This window comes from Leucoraja erinacea, chromosome 14 (assembly GCF_028641065.1).
Source record: "Leucoraja erinacea ecotype New England chromosome 14, Leri_hhj_1, whole genome shotgun sequence".
Taxonomy (NCBI): Eukaryota; Metazoa; Chordata; class Chondrichthyes; order Rajiformes; family Rajidae; genus Leucoraja; species Leucoraja erinaceus.
The window spans coordinates 2,279,620-2,301,589 of record NC_073390.1 but is presented as its reverse complement, the minus strand read 5'-3'; the positions used below and the strand labels follow the sequence as shown (position 1 = coordinate 2,301,589).

Sequence of the window (21,970 nt, the reverse complement as noted above, 5' to 3'; positions counted from 1 at the left end):
TTTACTAACAGGAGGGCGTTTACGATTATTTAAACATGTTTGGTGTACTATCACTAACAACCAATACATACTCAACAGTATTAGTGGATACAAAATTGAATTTAAAACAGGCATAATACCGCCGGTTCAGCATATACCCCAAAGGGTATTCCTTCCCACTGAACTAGAGAAGGAGGAAGGACAGGCTGAACTAGATAGGCTCATGTCTAAAGGAGTCATTGAAAGGACCAGACATGAGCCATTGGAATTTGTATCAAATATATTTATTAAAACCAAAAAAGATGGTGGATGTCGCATCATCATTGATCTAACATCACTAAATCAATCTGTTGAGTATCAACATTTCAAAATGGAGACATTTGTCATTGCCAGACAACTGATCTCCAAGGGATACTTCATGGCAAGCATAGACATTAAAGATGCTTACTATTTAGTACCCATTCACAAGGATCATTTTAGATACCTGAAATTTATCTGGATGGGGCAACTATGGCAATATAGAGCACTGCCCAATGGGTTAACAACAGCTCCCAGATTATTTACCAAAATTCTTAAAGTAGCCATGAAAATATTGAGAGAACAAAAATACCTAGTCATGGCTTATCTGGACGATATTCTCATAATGGGGAGAACCAAGGAACTAGCTGTCGCAGCAGTTTCAGCTACTAAACAACTCCTTGAAACGTTGGGATTTGTTCTACACCCAGATAAATCGAAATTGAAGCCGTCAACTAATATGGACTATCTAGGCTTCACCATCGATTCTACCCACATGACTGTTACTCTGCCAAGGGATAAAAAGGTTGCATTAGCGCAAGCATGCAACAATTTAATCGCAAATACACAACCAAGGATCCGGCATGTTGCCAGAGTCATTGGGAGTATTGTAGCAGCATTTCCAGCTGCACAATATGGACCCTTGCATTACCAAAATTTACAAAGAGCAAGGACACATGCACTACACCAAAATAGGGGGCATTATGACCGAACAATGTATTTACCCACTGAGGCCATATCAGAACTTCAGTGGTGGTCAGAAAATATTTGGCACAGTTACAGTCCCATTGCCATCACTAATCCTAACATAGTCATCACGACCGATGCCAGTGCTTTAGGCTGGGGAGCTACTAACTCTATATCCAGCACAGGTGGCAGATGGACTAATCTCGAGACATCGCTACTACACTCACTAGGCATAAATTATTTGGAAATGCTGGCCGCCTTTTATGGGCTAAAAGCATATTCATCCAATATGCAGCACGTGCATGTTAGGTTAATGATTGACAACACAACGGTGGTGGCCTACATCAAGCACATGGGTGGCATAAAATCAGTATCATGCGACAAATTGGCTAATATAATCTGGCAATGGTGTGTCGAGAGACATATTTGGCTATCAGCTGCCTATCTACCAGGTAAGCTAAACACAGTGGCAGACACCAGGTCACGAAAATTCAATGATAACATCGAATGGATGTTACATCCAAAAATATTTGCAAAAATTACTAAGCAATATGGAACGCCAGATATAGATTTGTTCGCGTCTAGATTGAATCACCAGTTACCCATGTATGTGGCTTGGGAACCAGACCCAGAGGCAGCAGCGGTAGATGCCTTCACGCTGGATTGGGGAAATTTCTTCTTCTATGCTTTCCCTCCCTTCTGCCTCATCAGCCGGGTACTCCAGAAAATACAGTCAGACTCTGCTTCAGGTATTTTGGTCGTACCCGACTGGCCTACCCAACCATGGTTCCCAGTCTTTCACGACATGGTGGTAGAGTCACCTATGGTCTTTAACAGTCATCCACAGCTATTGACTCACCCAGTATCCGGCATAAGTCATCCATGCCATAAAAAATTAAAACTCCTGGTTTGTAGGTTTTAACCAGGCCTTACCAGGAACTGGGTTTATCAGAAAGAACAATCACCACCATGTCGGCATCCCTGCGAGACTCAACCAAGAAGCAGTACCTGACATACATCAAGAAATGGGAGCAGTACTGCTTGGATGCAGGGACGTCGTATAAGAAAGCCACAATCACGGACGTGTTGGAGTTCCTGGCCCATTTACACCATGACCAGAAGATGAGCTACAGTGCCGTCAACGCAGCACGAAGTGCCCTGTCTGCTTATCTTATGCCAACAGGACACCATAGCATCGGGTCCCACCCGCTAGTCATAAAACTCCTCAAGGGGATTTACAATATCAAACCCCCTACACCCAGGTATACCCATGTATGGGATATAAGTGTCGTGCTATCACACCTCAGAGGATGGCCACCGGTGGGATCCCTCAGTCTAGAGCAATCCACGCTCAAGACCCTCATGCTAATGGCGCTCGTCTCTGCACAAAGGGTCCAGTCACTACATCAACTACGACTGGACAACATGGTAACTACCCCAGACTGCATCACATTTACTATGCCGGGGTTAGTTAAACAAAGCAGGCCAGGTATGTCCAACTCGCCATTAATCTTCCGGGCCTACCCTCCAGAACCTAGGCTCTGTGTAGTGACCCATTTATACAACTATGTAGACACAACCCATACACTTAGAGGGAGTGAAAAAGCCTTATGGGTCAGCCACAAGAAGCCTTTTGGACGGGTAACCAGCCAAACTATATCCAGGTGGTTAAAACAGGTCCTGAAAGCTGCAGGGATTAACACTGATGTTTTTAAATCCCATTCTATCAGGGCAGCATCTACATCAGCTGCGGAACGGATGGATGTTCCCATCGACCACATCCTAAGCACAGCAGGATGGTCAAGGGAATCAACGTTCCGGATATTTTATCATAAACCGCTGATGCAGAAAGACTTGTTTGCAGAGAAAATTTTAGAAACTGCAAACTTATCATTTTAAGCCCAAGGGAGCTATTTTTGTTATTGTTTAATAAACATTTTTGTTTTCAAAAAACAAACAGATTCGTTGGTCTTTAGATACCACTTCCTCCCTCGATAACTTCGGCAGCGAGTGATATAGCTGTTACACGGTTTGAAATCACAGATCTTTGAAGTCTTCACGTAGTCACTCACGTGACTCCGAAGTAAAATAGAGAGATTAAACGAGTACTTACCAGTACGAAGTTTGATCTGTATTTTATGAGGAGTTACGATGAGGGATTACGTGCCCTCCGCTCCCACCCTCAGTATATGGATCAAACTCGAGCTGATGTCTCTTTAATCTTTACTATCTTTACTTCATATATTGTGTCTACCTGTGATTCCACACCGCTGCTTGGAAGTATGCCGCGCCTGCGCACTGAAATGAAATGAAATGAAAAAAATGGGTGGGTTCTTCACGTAATCCCTCATCGTAACTCCTCATAAAATACAGATCAAACTTCGTACTGGTAAGTACTCGTTTAATCTCTCTATTAAATGATGATGTATTCAATTTTCAATTCATTTAAATAATACAGTACCTAATTCAGAGAACATAGAATAATACAACTTAGCAACAGCCCTTTCGGCCGATAATGTTCGTGCCAAACATGATGCCAAAGCTAACACTTACTTGCCCGCGTATAATCTATATCCTCCATTCCCTGTACAACCATATTGCACTTGGTCCATATCCCTCCAAACCTGTCCTATCCATGTACCTGTCCAACTTAATGATGGGATAGTCCCAGCTTCAACAACCTCCTCCGGCAGCTTGTTCCATACACACACCATGCTTTGTGTGAAAAAGCTACCCTCAGATTCCTATTAAATCTTTTCCCCTTCACCTTGAACCTATGTCCTCTGGCCCTAGATTCCCTGACTCTGGGCAAAATACTCTGTGCATCTACCTGATCTATCCCTCTCATAATTTTGTACACCTCTAAAAGATCACCCCTCATCCTCCTGCGCTCCATGGAAAAGAGACCCAGCCTACTCAACCTTTCCCTACAGCTTACACCCTCTAATCCTGGCAACATCCTTATAAATCCTTTCAAGCTTGACAATATCTTTCCTATAACATGGAGCCCAGAATTGAACACAATATTCTAAATGTGGTCTCACCAACTTCTTATACAACTGCAACATGACCTCCCAACTTCTATACTCAATACTCTGACTGATGAAGACCAATGTGCCAAAAGCCTTTTTGACCACCTTATCTACCGGTGATTCGACCTTCAAGGAACCATACCCCTGAACCATACTCTGAGATCCCTCTGCTCTACAACACTACCCAGAGGCCTACCATTTACTGTGTGGGTCCTGTCCTTGTTTGACGTCCCAAACATCAACAAACTTGCTAATCTTGCGCTGATGTAGATGACAAACAGTAACAGGCCCAACACCAAACCCTGAGGCACACCACTAGTCACAGGATTCCAGTCTGAGAAGCAACCTTTCACCATCACCCTCTGCTTCCTTCCATGGAGCCAATTTGCTATCCATTCAGCTATCTCTCCTTGGATCCCATGCGATCTAACCTTCCAGAGCAACCTACCATGCGGAACTTTGTTGAAGGCCTTACTGAAATCCATATACACAACATCTACAGCTCAGCCCTCATCGACCTTTTTGGTCACGTCTTCAAAAAAATCAATCAGATTTGTGAGACACGACCTCCCACGTACAAAACCATGCTGGCTATCCCTAATCAGCCCTTGCCCATCCAAATGCTTGTATATCCTATCCCTCGGAATACTCTCCAGTAACTTTCCAACTACAGACGTTAAGCTCACCAGCATATAGTTCCCAGAATTTTTCCTGCAGCCCCTTCTTGAAAAGAGGTACAACATTTGCCACCCTCCAATCTTCCGGCACCTCTCCTGTATTTAAGGATAACTGATAAATTTCAACCAGGGCTCCCGCAATTTCCTTTCTTGTTTTCCGCAATGTCGTTGGATCCATGCTTGTATCCATGCTAGTGTCTTCCCTCTACCGTTGTGCCACCGTTCCACAGACCTCCAGCCTGAATATCAGAGCTTCAAGCACAACCCTCTGTCTTCCATCAGTAAACCAGTTAGGAATCCGTATGACCAAGTCACTGTTAATCCCGTGTATCTTAATCTGGATCAACATATCATGGGGATCTTTATCAAATGCCTTGTTAAAATCCATGGAGACACCATCCACCGTTTTCCCCACCTCGATCATTTTTGTCCCCTCCTCAAAATACTCAATCAAGTTAGTAAGACATGACCTGCTGAGTCCAAAGCAGTGCTGACCATCCCTAATTAGCCCATTCTCTTCCAAAATTGCTTGTTTAATTCTAAAATATTATGCCCAATATCATACACAGTTCAATAATGCAGTATACAATTTTCAATTCCGTTCAGTGATAAAAACTACCAATTTCTAAAATATTGTACCAATTTTGTTTTACATAGTTTAATGAAACTATATCAAATTTTCAATACAGAAAACTCCATTCTTGGTTTAGTTCAGAAATATTGGACCTAATTCCCAATTTAATTAAATGATACTATATCTAGTTCTCAATTCAGTTCAATGAAACAGTACCAATTCCTTGCTCAATTTAAAAACATTGTAACCTATTCCCTGTTCATTTCAATGAAACTGTATCCAATTTTCAATTGACCTCAGTGATACGGTACACAATGTCATTTGTGAGAAAAGAATAAGCAACTATAAAGTAAGTTGAGAAAGGTTTCTTTTATTGTAAGCTGAGTCTTCAATTGTTTACGAAGGACCTGCAGATGCTGGTTTAAACCGAAGGCAGACACAAAATGCTGGAGGAACTCAGCGGGACAGACAGCATCTCTGGAGAGAAAGAATGGTTGACCTTTAGGTCAAGACCCTTCTTCAGAATGATGTCAGGGAGAGGGAGGTACATAGATAATGAAGTGTAAGGTGTGAAAACAGGACAAAGGGAATGGCGATCAAGGAAAATGTAGAATTTTCTGGGAAAAAGTAACAACAAAGCAAACAGAGATAATGTAGTCGGAGACAGTACGACTGGTCGGAGAACTGGAAAGGGGGAGGGGATGGAGAGAGAGGGAAAGCAAGGGTTGCTTGAAGTTGGAGAAGTCCATGTTCATACCGCTGGGGTGTAAGCTATCCAAGCAAATATGAGATGCTGTTCCACCAATTTGTGCTGAGCCTCACTCTGAATAATGGGTGAGGCCCAGGAAAGAAAGGTCCGTGCGGGAATGGGAGGGGTTAGAGTGTTTAGCTACCCGGAGATCGGGTAGGTTTAGGCAGTCAGAGCGGAGGTGTTCAGCGAAATGATCACTGAGCCTGCACTGGGTCTCGCCGATATATAGGATTCAACACCTGGTACAGTGGATACAGTAGATGAGGTTGGAGGATGTGCAAGTGAATCTCTGCCTCACCTGAAAGGACTGTCGGGGTCCTTGGACGGAGTCGAGGAGGGAGGTATAGGGACAGGCAATGCATCTCCTGTGGTTTCAGGGGAAAGTACCTGGGGAGGAGGTGGATTGGGTGGGAAGGGACAAGTTGACCAGGGAGTTGCGGAGGGAACAGTCTCTGTGGAAAGGGGTGGAGATGGGAAGATGTGGCTAGTGGGGACTCTGTCCCTGTTGGGTGAGGAAGAGCAGAGCTGCAGCATATCGAGGAAACACTAGTGAGGGCCTCATCTATGATGGAATCAGATTTCATCTGAAGAAACGTCACCCATTCCTCTCCAGAGATGCTGCCGGTCTCGCTGAGTTACTCCAGCCTTTTATGTTCATCTTCAAATGTTTTTCTGCTCTGTGAAATCTTATGAGGTTAATTATGTTACATATCATCCAGTGGGCAACCGTCTCCCCTCCGTAGCCGCCGTCCCAAGGACTGCGTGCATCAGTAGGAAGACTCCAAAGGTACAGTAAGTATTTGGGAGGGCCAATCATACTGCTAGTCAAGCAAGGGGTTTGAGCTTGTGGCAAGATGTGGCAATGAGGTATTTTGCCAGTTGAATGGAGCAGTCTGCTCAGGGAACCCTGCCACAGGATCTATGGAACCATTGTCCAGCCGTGTTTGCTGGATGTTCCGTGCTGACCACTGCCAGGTGGCTTCTTGCTCAAAAGTGTTGACCTGGAAGAACCTTTCCCACAACAGACAGGTGGTATGGTAATTTCCAGCCGTCTGGCACATTGCGTGGCATCTGTACCAGTCCCGTGCTTTGCAACAATTGGGACAGGTGGAACCTCAGCTGTTAATCACACTTAGTGCCCACTTACCTTGGGTCTATATACTGCCTGATGCAGCCACAGATAAAAGTAGCTATCAGGATGAGGGCAACATTGGGAATGCTTTTGCCCCCATTTTCTGTGGAGTTTCTAATTTGGAAACCTAAAATTGGGGAATTCAATGTTCATGGAAGCACAGGTTTGTAGGTTAATTGACTTCTGTGAATTGTCCCTGATGTTAGGATAGAACAAGTGTACGGATGATCGCCGGTCGACACAGGCTCGGTGGGTCACAAGGCCCGTTTCCATGCTGTATCTCCAAACCAAATATACCATTGGGTTGGAGCATGCCAAAGTGGAATATGACATGCTTTCCCTCCAGTTTGCATGTGGCCTCACTCTGGCAATGAAGCAGATCCAGGACAGTAAGGTCAGTATGGGAATGGGAAGGGGTTAAAATGGTTAGCAACTGGGAGATCCAGCAGGATTTGGGGCTGTCCAAGAGCAAGTGAGATACAGAGATAGTGTGGGGAAACAGGACTTCACTGTACCAAGTCCTTGCCGACCATCAATAACATGTACACTAGTTCTACGTTATCCCACTTTTGCTTCCTATGCACTGGGGGCAATTTACAGAAGCCAATTAACCTACAAACGTGCTCGTCTTTGGAATATGTGAGGATACCGGAGCACCCAGAGAAAACCCACACAGTCACAGGGAAATTCAGTGAATTTATATTAGTGTACTAGACTAAGTGGGTCCCAGCATCACAAGGGGAGGGCTGGTCCCCCAACGCAATATTCCATCTCTCCGCCAATTCCAATATTGGTGGCAAATGGAGGTGGGATGGGTGCTTTCTGGAGCGCTAGTATGGATGTTGTGGGCTGAAGGGACTGGTTTCCAGAGGGCTAGAATGGACATTGTGGGTCGAATGGATTCTTGGGTTGGTGGCTCAGTCACTCAAGCCTGTTGTGCTGGCAGCTCACTCACTCACGGCTGGTGGGCTGGCAGTTGACACACAGCTATTCCTTAAAATTCCATTTCAAGCAGGGTGCAAGGCCACCAAATTCAAGTGCCGTTTCATACAATTTCAAGCAGGGTGCAAGGCCACCAAAGACAGCGAGTCGTGACCTCTCCCTCCTCCATCTTGCAGAGACTGCGCCACGTCAACACTTCTGGGATTTATAGTCCTCCCCTCTCCCACCAGAAGGGGCGTGTCCTTCATGGCGTGATTGGCAGGAGAGAGAACCTCAACATTTTTTAAACACTAATAACTCTTTTATTTTTCATCAATGGGGAAAAACCCTCGGCACCTAAAATTAATATACAGCGCAAACAAGAAGTGGTCAAGATTAGACTTTTAATTATATAGGAGGCAAGGCAACTTTAGCATTCTCAAACCAACTTTTCAATTAGGCAAGGCATTCTAAAACCAACTTTTCAATTAGGCAAGGCGACTTTAGCATTCTCAAACCAACTTTTCAATTAGACAAGGCAACTTTAGCAGTCTCAAGAGACTGACAGGCACTCAACACTTCCAGGTTTTATAGTCCCTCCAGAAGGGGCATGGCCTTCAGGAGAGAGAATCTCAACATTTTTTAAACACGAATAACTCTTTTATTTTCATTGATGGGAAAAATCCTCTTGTCCTGCTCAGCGGACAGGGACTCTGAGTAAGACGGTCAAAAATCACAGCCGTAAGTGGCAGCGTTTTTTCTAAAATCAATTTACAGAACAACAGGAAGTAGTCAAGATCAGACTTTTAGAAATATAGATATTGACATTTTTACTGCACAGATATACGTTTCATGTAATTAATAAGTACAGCACATGTAAATCATCAACAGTGGTAATTCGTTACTTATGCTTAACATGAAATGTTGGGACCACATATAATCACTTTTGTATTGAAACTCTGGAGTAAATGCATGTTTCAATTGCAGGAGATTTTTTATGTCAAGAAAATTAGGACATTTTTTTTTAATGGTCTGCCATACTTGTTGCTTTGATTTCTATCACATATTATATTTCTATAACTATTTACATAAATACACAGAAACATAGAAAAATAGGTGCAGAAGCAGGCCATTCGGAACTCCAAGCCATTCAATATGATCATAGCTGCTCATCTAAAATCAGTACCCCATTCCTGCTTTTTCCCCATATTCCTTGATTCCATTTGCCCTAAGAGCTAAATTTAACTCTCCTGAAAACATCCAGTGAATTGGCCTCAACTGCCTTCTGTGGCAGAGAATTTCACATTCACAACGCTCTGGGTGAAAAAGGTTTTCCTCATCTGTCCTAAATTGCCAACCCCTTATTCTTAAACTGTGACTGCTAGTTCTGGACTCCAACGTCGGGAACATTTTTTCCTACATCTAGCCTGTCCAATCCTTTAAAAATTGTGTACGTTTCTTGAAGATCCCTTCTCATCCTTCAAATATTCCAGTGAATACAAGCCCAGTCGACCCATTCTTTCATATGTCAGTCCTGCCATCGAGGGAACTAACCTGGTGAACCTACGCTGCACACCCTCAATAGCAATATTGTCCATCCTAAAATTAGGAGACCAAAATTGCACACAATACTCCAGGTGCGGTCTCACCCGGGCCCTGTACAACTGCAGTAGGACCTCTTGCACCTAAACTCAAATCGGGGGGGGGGGGGGGGGGGGGGGGGGGGGGGGGGGGGGGGGGGGGGGGGGGGAAGAGGGGGTAGAGGAGAGAGGCCAGGGGAGGGGGGGACAGGAGAGGAGGGGGGGGGGGGGGGGGGGGGAGGGGGGGGGGAGGAGGGTGAGAGAAGAGGGGGGGAGAGGAGGGGGAGAGAGGGAGGGGATGGGGAGAGGGAAAGAAAGGGGGGGGAGAGGACGTACGCGCGCACACACACATATATATATATACACACATATACATATACATATATATATACATATACATACATATACATATACACATATATATATATATACACATACACATACCTTTCTGTCCTGGGCCTCCTCCATTGCCAGAGTGAGACTACACGCAAACTAGAGAACAGCACCTCACATTCCGCAGCACAGAAATAGTCTCATGGACTATTTGAAGGCTTATAGTACACTCCCAACAAGATGATCAGCCCATTTTTATTTCTCAGCTCTCCCCATATAGCCTCTCTGAACGAACCATCAGTGATGTTATCTCAGGCTACTGCCATGATGCTTTCCTTAGTCAGTAAAGCAACATCCTCTCCTCTGTTTCTCCCATCTCTACCTCACCTGTACACTGAAACATTAAGCTGCCAGTCCTGTCCCTTCCTTAGCCAGGATCTGTAACAGTTAATTAAGTCCCAGTCGTACATGCCAGACTATATCGCCTTCACTGTCAGAACTCTCGCTTGAAATAAATGCATACAGCAATCTGTCCTAAAAAAATAATTTGGTCACAGCAAATAACTACACCATCTCCACTCCCTTTTCCCTCTACAAAGTCCTTAGATGTGTTATAATTCGCCTAAATCTATGCCTATCCTTCCCAGAGCTCCTTTGTCAATCCCTCTTTGCCACCCATGGTACTATATTAAAACTGCCTTAACCACAGTCACATGAGATGGTGATTAAAGTAATCTATTCCTCCTCATACTTCACAATTTAATTTGCTGCCTCTGATAATATTGATCTCAAGATCCTTGTCCAAAGCCTTCCCACTGGACAACACTTATTTGGTCCCATTCTTATCTGTCCAGTTATAGTCAGAGAATCATCCATAAGAGCTATTTTCCTATAACCACAGCATTAACCTCTCAAGTCTCTCAAGAATATAACTTTAATATTTTATAACTATAATATTTCACAACCATGTGCTGGTCTTTAGATTCGTCATCCAAAAACGCAACATTGATGAAATTCTACTTTACCTTACATACCCCTCTCTTGACCCTGTATTGTCACTAAATTGTCAGACTGCTCGAGTACCTGATGAACAGAATTGTTCTCAAATTTTGTATTGCATGGCTTTTAAAAAACAGCTTAAATCATGCCAAGGATAATTTGAGGATATCAAAAAGTTCCACAAAGATAAAACAAACATGGCCTGTGCAGCAAATGGCATGATGGCTCTCGGTTGGAAAAGGATGCACATTATTTCTACAGTAGGGATGCTGTGGGGTTTGATCAAGAATTGAACCAAAAAACAAAAGAAAGGCAAGGTATGGAGCATTAATTATGTTTATTTTGGTGTCCCTGTAAAAAAAACAATTTATACTACATGGACTACATGAAATTGAAGGTCAATGTTCATACCGCTGGGGTGTAAACTACCCAAGCGAAATATGAGGTGCTGCTCCTCCAATTTACAGTGGGCCTCACTCTGGCAATGGAGGAGGCCCAGGACAGAAAGGTCAGATTGGGAATGGGAGGGGGAGTTGAAGTGCTGAGCAACCGGGAGATCAGGTTGGCTAACACGGACTGAGCCGAGCCTGCGCTTGGTCTCGCCGATGCAGAGAAGTTGACACTTAGAACAGCAGATGCAGTTGGAGGAGGTGCAGGTGAATCTCTCCCTCACCTGGAAAGACTGATTGGGTCCTTGGATGGAGTCGAGGGTGGGGGAGGTAAAGGGACAAGTGTTGCATTTCCTGCGGTTGCAGGGGAAAGTACCCAGGGTTGGGGGTGGTTTGGGTGGGAAGGGACAAATTGACCAGGGAGTTATGGAGGGCACGGTCTCTGTGGAAAGCTGAAATGGGAGGAGATGGGAAGATGTGGCCAGTAGTGGGATCTCGTTGGCGGAATGTGATCATAAATTTGGACAAAAAATTAATGCAAGTTTTGTGATATTGTTCTGCTTCCAGATTAAAAATAATTCTTGTCTGGTGAAATTCTGATTGAAATGTATTCCCACAATCCTTAATAGTAAAGGAAATTCAGCTAACAGACACCACCAGTGAAATTGAAAACGGCTTTTGAGGAGTGGCGTGCCTTTAGCACAGGCGTCATTGATGTATTTGCGATAACCTCCCATTACAAGCCGATCACAACAGAAGAACATGGCATTTGTTAGAGGAATTGCCAAATTCTTCAGTCAGCAAAGATTTGCTGAGCAGCACATATTGAGTCAAATTAGTGTTGGGTAAAAGTCCAGACATTCTAGCCACAGTGAGCTTTACAGAATCTTCCAGGATCAATCAATGACAGAGTCATTGCAAGATGAATTAACTTCTGGGGGATATCTGTCATTGATTAATCAATTTTCAGGAGAGGCACTTTTTGAATTGAGTTTTTGGATGCCAAAATATGGAACAAATTTATGATCACAATTATAATAATCCTATGAGGATTGATTTCACTGGTTGCTTAATGCAAGATGTATTTTTGCCTTCAATGTATAAAGTTTACTGTGCATGTTGTCTCGTGTTGTAATTCCAGCTCATCTTTGCATATGGCTAGTTTCTCCTTTGGCCTACTTTTCTACTTGCTTTAATTAACTATGTTTTGTCATTTGGTAAAGAGTGTGGGCGATACTATAACATGTAGTTATTAAAATATTCAAGATCTCTACTGTTCTAATGGTTCTTTTATGTGTCAGCGAAGGATAAGCAGCATGTTACTATTAGGAATGGAAATACTTGGCGATTTTTTCAGTGACTGCCGGCATCATTGACTGACATATCAGGTCACTGAAAAATTTGCGGTGTGATGCAACAATGACGGGGCGTGATGACGTGTGACCCCCGTGCAGTGTTTTTTCAAGTGTCGCAACATTTTTTTTTGTTGCCGCTGGATTTTGAAATGTTCAAAATCTTTTGGTGACACTGATACGACGCCGGCAGTCGCCAAAAATATCGCCAAGTGGGACAGGCTCTTTACAGTCCTTGAAATTCCAGCCTCTGCAATCGTTTGTGCTTCAGCAATTGTATGTGTAACACTACGTTACATAAATGTGATCATTAATCTGTACAAGCTCCTTGTCAGATCTTCAATTAACACTTTCTCATTACACAATACTTGTCCCAAATAGCCTATTCTCTCAATAGTTCCTCAATCTGAGGAAGGACATTATTGCCATAGAGGGAGTGCAGAGAAGGTTCACCAGACTGATTCCTGGGATGTCAGGACTGTCTTATGAAGAAAGACAGGATAAACTTGGTTTATACTCTCTAGAATTTAGGAGATTGAGAGGGGATTTTATAGAAACTTACAAAATTCTTAAGGGGTTGGACAGGCTAGATGCAGGAAGATTGTTCCCGATGTTAGGGAAGTCCAGGACAAGGGGTCACAGCTTAAGGATAAGGGGGAAATCCTTTAAAACCGAGATGAGAAGAACTTTTTTCACACAGAGAGTGGTGAATCTCTGGAACTCTCTGCCACAGAGGGTAGTCGAGGCCAGTTCATTGGCTATATTTAAGAGGGAGTTAGATGTGGCCCTTGTGGCTAAGGGGATCAGGGGGGTATGGAGAGAAGGCAGGTACGGGGTACTGAGTTGGATGATCAGCCATTATCATATTTAATGGCGGTGCAGGCTCGAAGGGCCGAATGGCCTACTCCTGCACCTAATTTCTATGTTTCTAAAATACATATTAAGAAATTAATTTCTTATACACTCTATATCTGCACTTTTACTGCCAATTTGGTTTGTCCAGTCTATGTGTAGATTCAAATCACTAATGATTATACTTGTTAATGTTTTGATTTATTTGTTCTACATTATTATTGCTATTTGTGCGTCCATGTACACCAATCTGTTCTGCCCCTTGTTGCTTCTTAAATTCATCCAAAGCAATACTGTCTGGATTTTCTGCAGTAATATCCTGGGATTAAGATGCCAGGTATCACCGTTGAGCTCTCTGGAGATGTTGTGGGCTTATCACTGAAACGTCAAAGAAGGAGGGTGCCTACCTGATGACCCCCATGACATACCTACCCTACCTTTCACCACTCCAATCCCACTGCAAATAGCAAGAGTGCCGACTTATTACAGGGATTGAAACACCGTCCTATTAGCTCTACTACTACTTCTTTTCTATCTCCATGATATATGACAACTAAGTTGCCTGTGATAAATGACAACTATGTTCACAACACGTAAGTGTTAGGCAATGAATATATTCAACATCTGAGAGTCTAATCACCTTCTCCTGATAGCAATGGCAATACTAAACACAGAGTAACATCCTTGATGCTACCGTTAATGAGAATGCTAATTGCAAGAACCACAACAAACATAAATACAAAAGCTGGTCATAGGCTGATTATTATACTGCATCTCCAAATTCCTCAAAGCATTCAATCATCTACAAACCATAATATTCTGATGGGGTGAGATTCAACAGCATTCAAGAGGTACGACATCACCTGGGATCTGAACTTCCTGTACCATTCCACTACTAGTCTATCATTGCAGCAGGTGCTATATTCATAAAATCCATAATATGCTACTGGAATGGATAGAACATTATTGGAATGAATTCTCTAGCAATATTTCTCTTTGCTTAGTTTCACATATTTAGCATAACTTCTTTATCAGCTATATTATTGGGTGAATTTCCTCCGTTTATATAAATTAAAAATATGGCTTATTCATTCTATTGAAGCACTGCTTTTTAATAGGTTGCTTTCAAGATTTTATTTCAATAAAAAATGATATATAAAATGAAAAATATCTATTTTCCCCAAAGTATTCCCTTTTGAGCCTTCTCCACCTCTTTAACTTGTTTTCTCATTTAAAGCACTGCTTTAAATCTCTTCCTAACCCTTTCATCATCAGGCCTAATATTAGACCATAAACATAGGAGCAGAATTAGGCCATTCAGCCCATCGAGTCTACTCCGCCATTCAATCTTGGCGAATCTATTTTTCTCTCTCACCCCCATTCTCCTGCCTTCTCCCCATAACCTTTGACACCCTTTCTAATCAAGAAAGTGTAAACTTCCGCTTTTCAATGTATTGGCCTGCACAGCCATCTGTAGTAATAAATTCCACAGATTAACAACCCTTTGGATAAAGAAATTCCTTCTCATCTCCGTTCTAAAGGTAAGTTCTTTCATTCTCAGGCTGTCATTTGGTTCTTGCCTCTTCTTTTACTGGAAACATTATTTCCATGTCCACTCTGGGCATTTTATTATTGGTAGGTTTCAATGGGATCCCCCTCATCTACACTCCAGCGAGTATGGACCCAGAACTTCAAACACTCCTCATACATTAACCCAATCATCCCTGGGATACCTCTTCAACACCAGCATATCCTTCCTCAGAAATGGGGCTCAAAACTGCTAACAATATTCTAAATGTGGCCTCACCAGCACTTTATAAAGACTCATGGGCCTGTCCCACTGTATGAGCTAATTCAAGAGTTCTTCCGAGTTTTCCCCGATTCGAACTCAGAGAACTACGGTAATAGTCGCTCATAGGTACTCGAGGCTCTCGTGGACATTTTTCAACATGTTGAAAAATCTTCACGAGTCTTCACGAGCTTACCGCGTTTCCCCGAGTACCTGCCGTTAGCGTTACGAGCCGCTAAGAGACATCCCGAGCTCCGACGTACCCGCTCCGTACATTCTACGTGCTTACCACGAGTTTGATTTTTTTTTAAACTCGGGAGAGCTCTTGAATTACCTCGTACAGTGGGACAGGCCCTTCAGCATTGCATCCCTGCGTTCATATTCTGGTCCCCTCAAGATGAATGCCAACAATGCTAACATTGTGTTCAGTTCTGGGCACAATTATAGGAAAGATGTTGTCAGGCTGGAAAGGGTACAGAGAAGATTTACGAGGATGTTGCCAGGACTAGATGGTCTGAGCTATAGACAGAGATTGAGGAGGCTGGGACTCTATTCCTTGGAGCGCAGGAAGATGATGTGTACAAGATCACAAGAGGAATAGATCCAATAGATGTACAGAGTTTCTTGTCTAGAGTAGGTGAATCAAGAATCAGAGGACATAGGTTTAAGTTGAAGGGGAAAAGATTTAATAGCAATCTGAGGGGTAACTTTTTCACACAAAGGGTGGTGGATGTATGGAATAAGCTGCCAGAAGAGGTAGTTGAAGCAGGGACTACCCTGACATTTAAGAAACAGTTAGACAGATAGGACAGGTTTGGAGGAGATATGGACCAAATGCTGGTAGGTGGGACTCGTGTAGTTGGGTGTAGCTTGTATAGCTGGGACATGCAGGCCGGTGTAGGCAAGTTGGGCCAAAGGGCCTGTTTCCACACTGTATCACTCTATGACTCTATTGCATTTGCCTTCCTTACTTACCACAGATTCAACCTGCAAATTAACCTTTTGGGAATTCAGCACCAGCACTCTCAAGTCCATTTGTACCTCTGATTTCTGAATGCTACCCCATCAACACTATCTGCCCCTACCCCTAAAATCTCCCTTGTTAAATTATGCTTTCCACCCCCACCCCCCCCCACCCCCCTCCACCCACCCCCACTCGACCCCACCACACCCAGTAAAGAAGCCATATGAATTGTTGTCGTTGGATTTACACACATAATTTCCAGGCTATCATCCAGTTTCAAGTGATTTTTACAATGAAGCTCCATTTTGAAAGCAGTAAAATGGAGCTTCATAAGAGGATAAAATGTTTTTGTACACTCTATTTCCACAATCATGATGAATTTATAGCTGTTATTCAAAAAAATCTAAAACTGTTATTTGTTAGGGTTTATAAATTAATTAATATTTCCATCAATTTATACAATACAAATTATAAAATAAAATATTTCCTTTTATGGATAGACATGGAAATGTTTCAAATATTGAAACATTTGTGAAGAATGTTGGATTTATAGAAATAAATCATGCTTATCCCCAAACCAGAAAAAAATCATACGCCATTTCCCCAAGCTTTAAATTGTTTCCACACCTATCTGTTTTTGCAATACTGTTTTTGTGACAACCAGGTAATTATTTACTATTCAAGATGCTCCTATTAAAGAGCAGATAATTCATGTATGGAAAGTATAATAAATGAAATAATGATTTGCAATATCTTTTCAAAATTGGAAATGGACTATTGAGAAATGCTTACCTTTGCATGATTAAGTTCAAAAGTGATACGAGCAGAATTAGGCAATTCGGCCCATCAAGTCTACTCTGCCATTCAATCATGGCTGATTTATCTCTCCCACTCAACACCGTTCTGCTGCCTTCTCCCCATAACACGACCCCTGTACTAATCAAAAATCTATCTGTCCCTTAAAGTCTCACAGCTTTCTGTGGCAATGAATTCCAGATTCGCCACCCTCTGACTAAACAAATTTGTCCTCATCTCCTTCCGAAAGGAACGTCCTTTTATTCTGAGGCTATGACCTCTGGTCCTAGACTCTCCCACTAGTGGAAACATCCTCTCCACATCCACTCTATCCAAGCATTTCACTATTCGGTATGTTACAATGAGGATCCCACTCATCCTTCTAAAAAACAGCGAGTACAGGCTCAGTGCCTTCAAATGCACATCATATGTTAACCATTCATTCCTGGGACTATTCTCATAAACCTCCTGTGGACCCTCTCCAGTGCCAGCACATTCTTCCTCAGATATGGGGCACAAAACTGCTCACACTCCTCCAAATGCAGTCTGACCCATGCCTCATAAAGCCTCAGCATTACATCCCTGTTTTTGTATTCTAGTCCTCTCAAAATAAATGCCATCCTTACTACCGATTCAACATGCAAATTAACTTCTTTGGAATTCTGCACTAGCATTCCCAAGTCCATTTGTTCCTCTGTTTTCCGAATTTTCTCCCCATTTAGGAAACAGTCTATGCCTTTATTCCTACTACTAAAATACACGACTCCATTCTTTGCTGCACTGTATTCCATCTGCCACTTCTCTGCCCATTCTCCCAATCTATCCAAGTCCTTCTGCAGAGTCCTTGCTTGCACTACACTACCTGCTCCTCCACCTATCTTCGTATTATCTGCAAACTGGCCACAAAACCTCAATCTCCTCAAGCAAATCATTGATATACATTGAAGAGTAGCGGCCCCAGCACCGATCCCTGCGGAACGCCACTTGTCACTGGCAGCCAACTAGAAAAAGCCCCTTTTATTACCACTCTTTGCCTTCTGCCATCGAACCAACCCGCTATCCATGCTAGTATCTTGCCTTTGATACCATGGGCTCTCATCTTCTTACGGCACCTTATCAAAGGCTTTCTGAAAATCTAGGTAACCAAATTGTTATTATTTGTGTTTTTATTCTGAGCAAAAAAAAAGCAACCAAATTACATTAATACAATACAAGGTTAGAATGTCTTTATATTACAGGGACAGTCAGTCAGTCTTGTGATTCATAGAAACATAGAAATTAGGTGCAGGAGTAGGCCATTCGGCCCCCTTCGAGCCTGCACCGCCATTCAATATGATCATGGCTGATCATCCAACTCAGTATCCCGTACCTGCCTTCTCTCCATACCCCCTGATCCCCTTAGCCACAAGGGCCACATCTAACTCCCTCTTAAATATAGCCAATGAAACTGGCCTCAACTACCCTCTGTGGCAGAGAGTTCCAGAGATTCACCACTCTCTGCGTGAAAAAAGGCATCTCGGTTTTAAAGGATTTCCCCTTTATCCTTAAGCTGTGACCCCTTGTCCTGGACTTCCCTAACATCGGGAGCAATCTTCCTGCATCTAGCCTGTCCAACCCCTTAAGAATTTTGTAAGTTTCTATAAGATCCCCTCTCAATCTCCTAAATTCTAGAGAGTATAAACCAAGTCTATCCAGTCTTTCTTCATAAGACAGTCCTGACATCCCAGGAATCAGTCTGGTGAACCTTCTCTGCACTCCCTCTATGGCAATAATGTCCTTCCTCAGATTTGCAGACCAAAAACTGCACGCAATACTCCAGGTGTGGTCTCACCAAGACCCTATACAACTGCAGTAGAACCTCTCTGCTCCTATACTCAAATCCTTTTGCAATGAAAGCTAACATTTTTATTCAAATGGCAATGAAATGGCAGCCATGGAAGTGGTAACCTGTTACACAAATTAAAAATGCATGCAACTTTTGAGCCCACCTTCACTTTACGAGGCGAGTTCTATCCTGAAAAACACATTGGATCAGGAAAGAGGCGAGCAGAGCGCTCCCAAAGGCATTAATGCAAAATAAATGCAACGTTAAGATGACTGTTATGGAACACGTCTATTTATCCCAAGCCCATTAACCTCAGACTTTCTGATTAGATTCGTTTATACACATACATGGGATGTAATTAAGATGCTTATTTGAATTATTTATTATCGTTTTGAACGGCATCTGTATGGATTTATGTAAAACCAAATTGACACTAGACCTTATATTTCTCTACATCGGATCGAGATCAATCTATTGTACATAGGATTAACAAGATCAGCAAAAAATGATCGACGGTATTGTTTACAAATTAGAATTTAATTACAAAAACACTTATTCCGTTTGTCCAATGGTTGACAACAATGACCTTCATCGTTTGTGTGAAAAGTAGAATTTAAAACGGAATTATTAAGGTACCTCTTCATGCCCAAAGCATAAACAACAGACCTGTCAGTGTTAATTGTACTGTACCATTAAACCTCGTCGGCATCTTTGTGCATCGGCATTATTTACACGCGGCAAATTATTTGCTAGATCAACGGGCAGCTGGAAATGCGCTTTATTTCTCCGGATATTTTCGGGAGTGATTTACTCTTTAGCATGCACGATCTCACAATGGCTATAGCCCGCGCCATTCACATTGTCTATCACATCACATACAAGGTGCCAGAAAGCCCGGTTGGAACTTACGTTATCGTTGAGATTTTGTAGAGCAACGTTCATCCTGGAGACGTATCTTGATCTATCAAGCCACTAGCATTCCAGCGATGTAAACATCAGTCAGTGGCATGGCTTCTGGTATAATTGCTCCCGGCGAGATGTGGGCTAGCATCTATTATATATACAAAAATAAATAGATATTAAATAAAACGGCGACGTGCTGCTGATGAGTGAAAATAGGGTGCACAGAATGAGGATGGCCGCGCCTTGGAGGCCCAGCGGTCTGCTGAGGTGCTCTTCCAATCACATATTGCGCACTGGTTACTATGACAAGAAATCTATTGTGGCTGGGAAGGAGCCGGCAAGATCAGGTGTGGCAAAGGCATTTGTGGTTTAATCTGCATCATTTATTCAAATGAAAACGCAGCTGGATTTTGCATTGAATTCATCGTCACGAAAGCTGGGTGCTAAATTCAGATGAGGTTGAGACATATTAGTTGAAGTGACCAGGGGTCGATCGCTAATTAGGTTTATGACACTGATAGAACAAAGCTCGGTCAAGGGTGAAGTCAACTGCTATATTAGCACCGGGCGAATATGCTATATTTTGCTTTATTTTACAAATAAGCAAGTTCAATCTGACACTCTGACAAAATAATTTGCAACTGTTCAGTTAAACCAACAGAGCAGTGATATCGAACCCACTATCTGCCATGTCCCAACATCATCACCATTTCAATAAACTAAGCTTACCTTTTTCCTAAGGATTACTAACTCTATATTAAAATCCATATGTAAATGCTTCACAGCTATTATTAATGTGAAGATTGCATTATAACACAGAACATTGTAACCTGCAGGATGAGGAGCCAATAGAAAAATCCAAGGAAGATTTGTCCCTACTTTGGGTAAAATGGCTTTGTTCTGTGCCGTCGTTTTATATATTATAAATACAGAAATCAGATTATTGCAGAAAAGCTGCTGTTATAATATATTCCAATTGCCTTCTATGCTGGAAGACTGGTTTCAAACAAAAGGGGGAAATGTACATACCTGAGTCTTTCAAGTTCTTGGGAACCATCATCTCCAAGGTCCTTAAGTGGGGGGCTACCATCGACTCCACAGTCAAAAAGGCACAACAGAGGATGTACTTCCTACAGCAGCTGAGGAAGCACAATCTGCCACAGGCAATGATGGTCCAATTCTACACGACCATCGTAGAGTCTGTTCTCACCTCCTCCATCATGGTCTGGTTTGGCTCAGCGACTAAGCACGACACCTGGAGGCTGCAGCGAATCGTCCGATCAGCAGAGAAGGTTATTGGCTGCAACCTTCCCTCCATTGATGAACTGTACACTGCAAGGGCCAGGAAGCGAGTGGGCAAGATCATCTCTGACCCCTTTCACCCTGGCCACAAACACTTCCCTCTGGAAGGCGACTCCGGACTGTCAAAGCTGCCACACCCAGACAAAGAAAAGTATTTATCCACGAGTAGTTGCTCTACTCAACAGCCAAAAATCTGTAGCCTCCCTTTGATCTGGTATTTTGTTGGTTCACATGCTTGATCAATGGTGTTTTATCATTAATGTTTTATTATTATTAATATTTCATTTTTTCTGAGTCATTCGTAACTGTCACTGTATGTCATGTTGTTACTTGTGGGTGGAGCACCAAGGCAAATTCCTTGTATGTGAATACTTGGCCAATAAACTTAAACTTAGTTACTTAAACTTACTTAACTGAAAAATATATGAACTTTCGGGTTGTAAACTTCATTTGCAGAACCGAGGACCGTGATGATAAATCCCAAAGAAGAGATCCCACTGAAGACTTATTGTTTCATTGAAATGCTGTCCAGTATTCCTTATGTTTAAAAAATTAATTCACTTTCTTATGAAATGCTGCTTTTTATATTTTAAAACCAAAATCTGCAGAGTATTGTGACTGCAGTGTGATGAAAAAGATAGGAGAAAAATTGAAAGTAATCAATGAAGGCCTTTGCAAGTTGGTGACATTTTAATGACGCAGTTTAAAAATGGAAAATTATATAATTGAATTTAGCAGCAACGACCTTAAGAAAGATTGTGAGTTGTCCCGCAGGCAATTCACATCACAGCAACTGGCTACGTTTTGCAGATTAATGCAGTGCTTAATGTTTCAAAT

At 42.5% G+C, this 21,970-nt stretch overlaps 1 protein-coding gene across 1 annotated transcript in view; it reads right to left on the bottom strand.

Moving 5' to 3' along the window:
• The window catches only part of LOC129703188 (endothelin-converting enzyme 2-like), a 311,584-nt gene extending 291,264 nt beyond the window's left edge, over positions 1-20,320 (bottom strand). Inside the window, exon 1 of the mRNA XM_055645376.1 lies at positions 19,838-20,320. Within this exon, the coding sequence (XP_055501351.1) occupies positions 19,838-19,870 (33 nt within the window). The 5' untranslated portion in view covers positions 19,871-20,320. The remainder of the gene's footprint in view (positions 1-19,837) is intronic.
• Between the last annotated feature and the right edge of the window lie 1,650 nt (positions 20,321-21,970).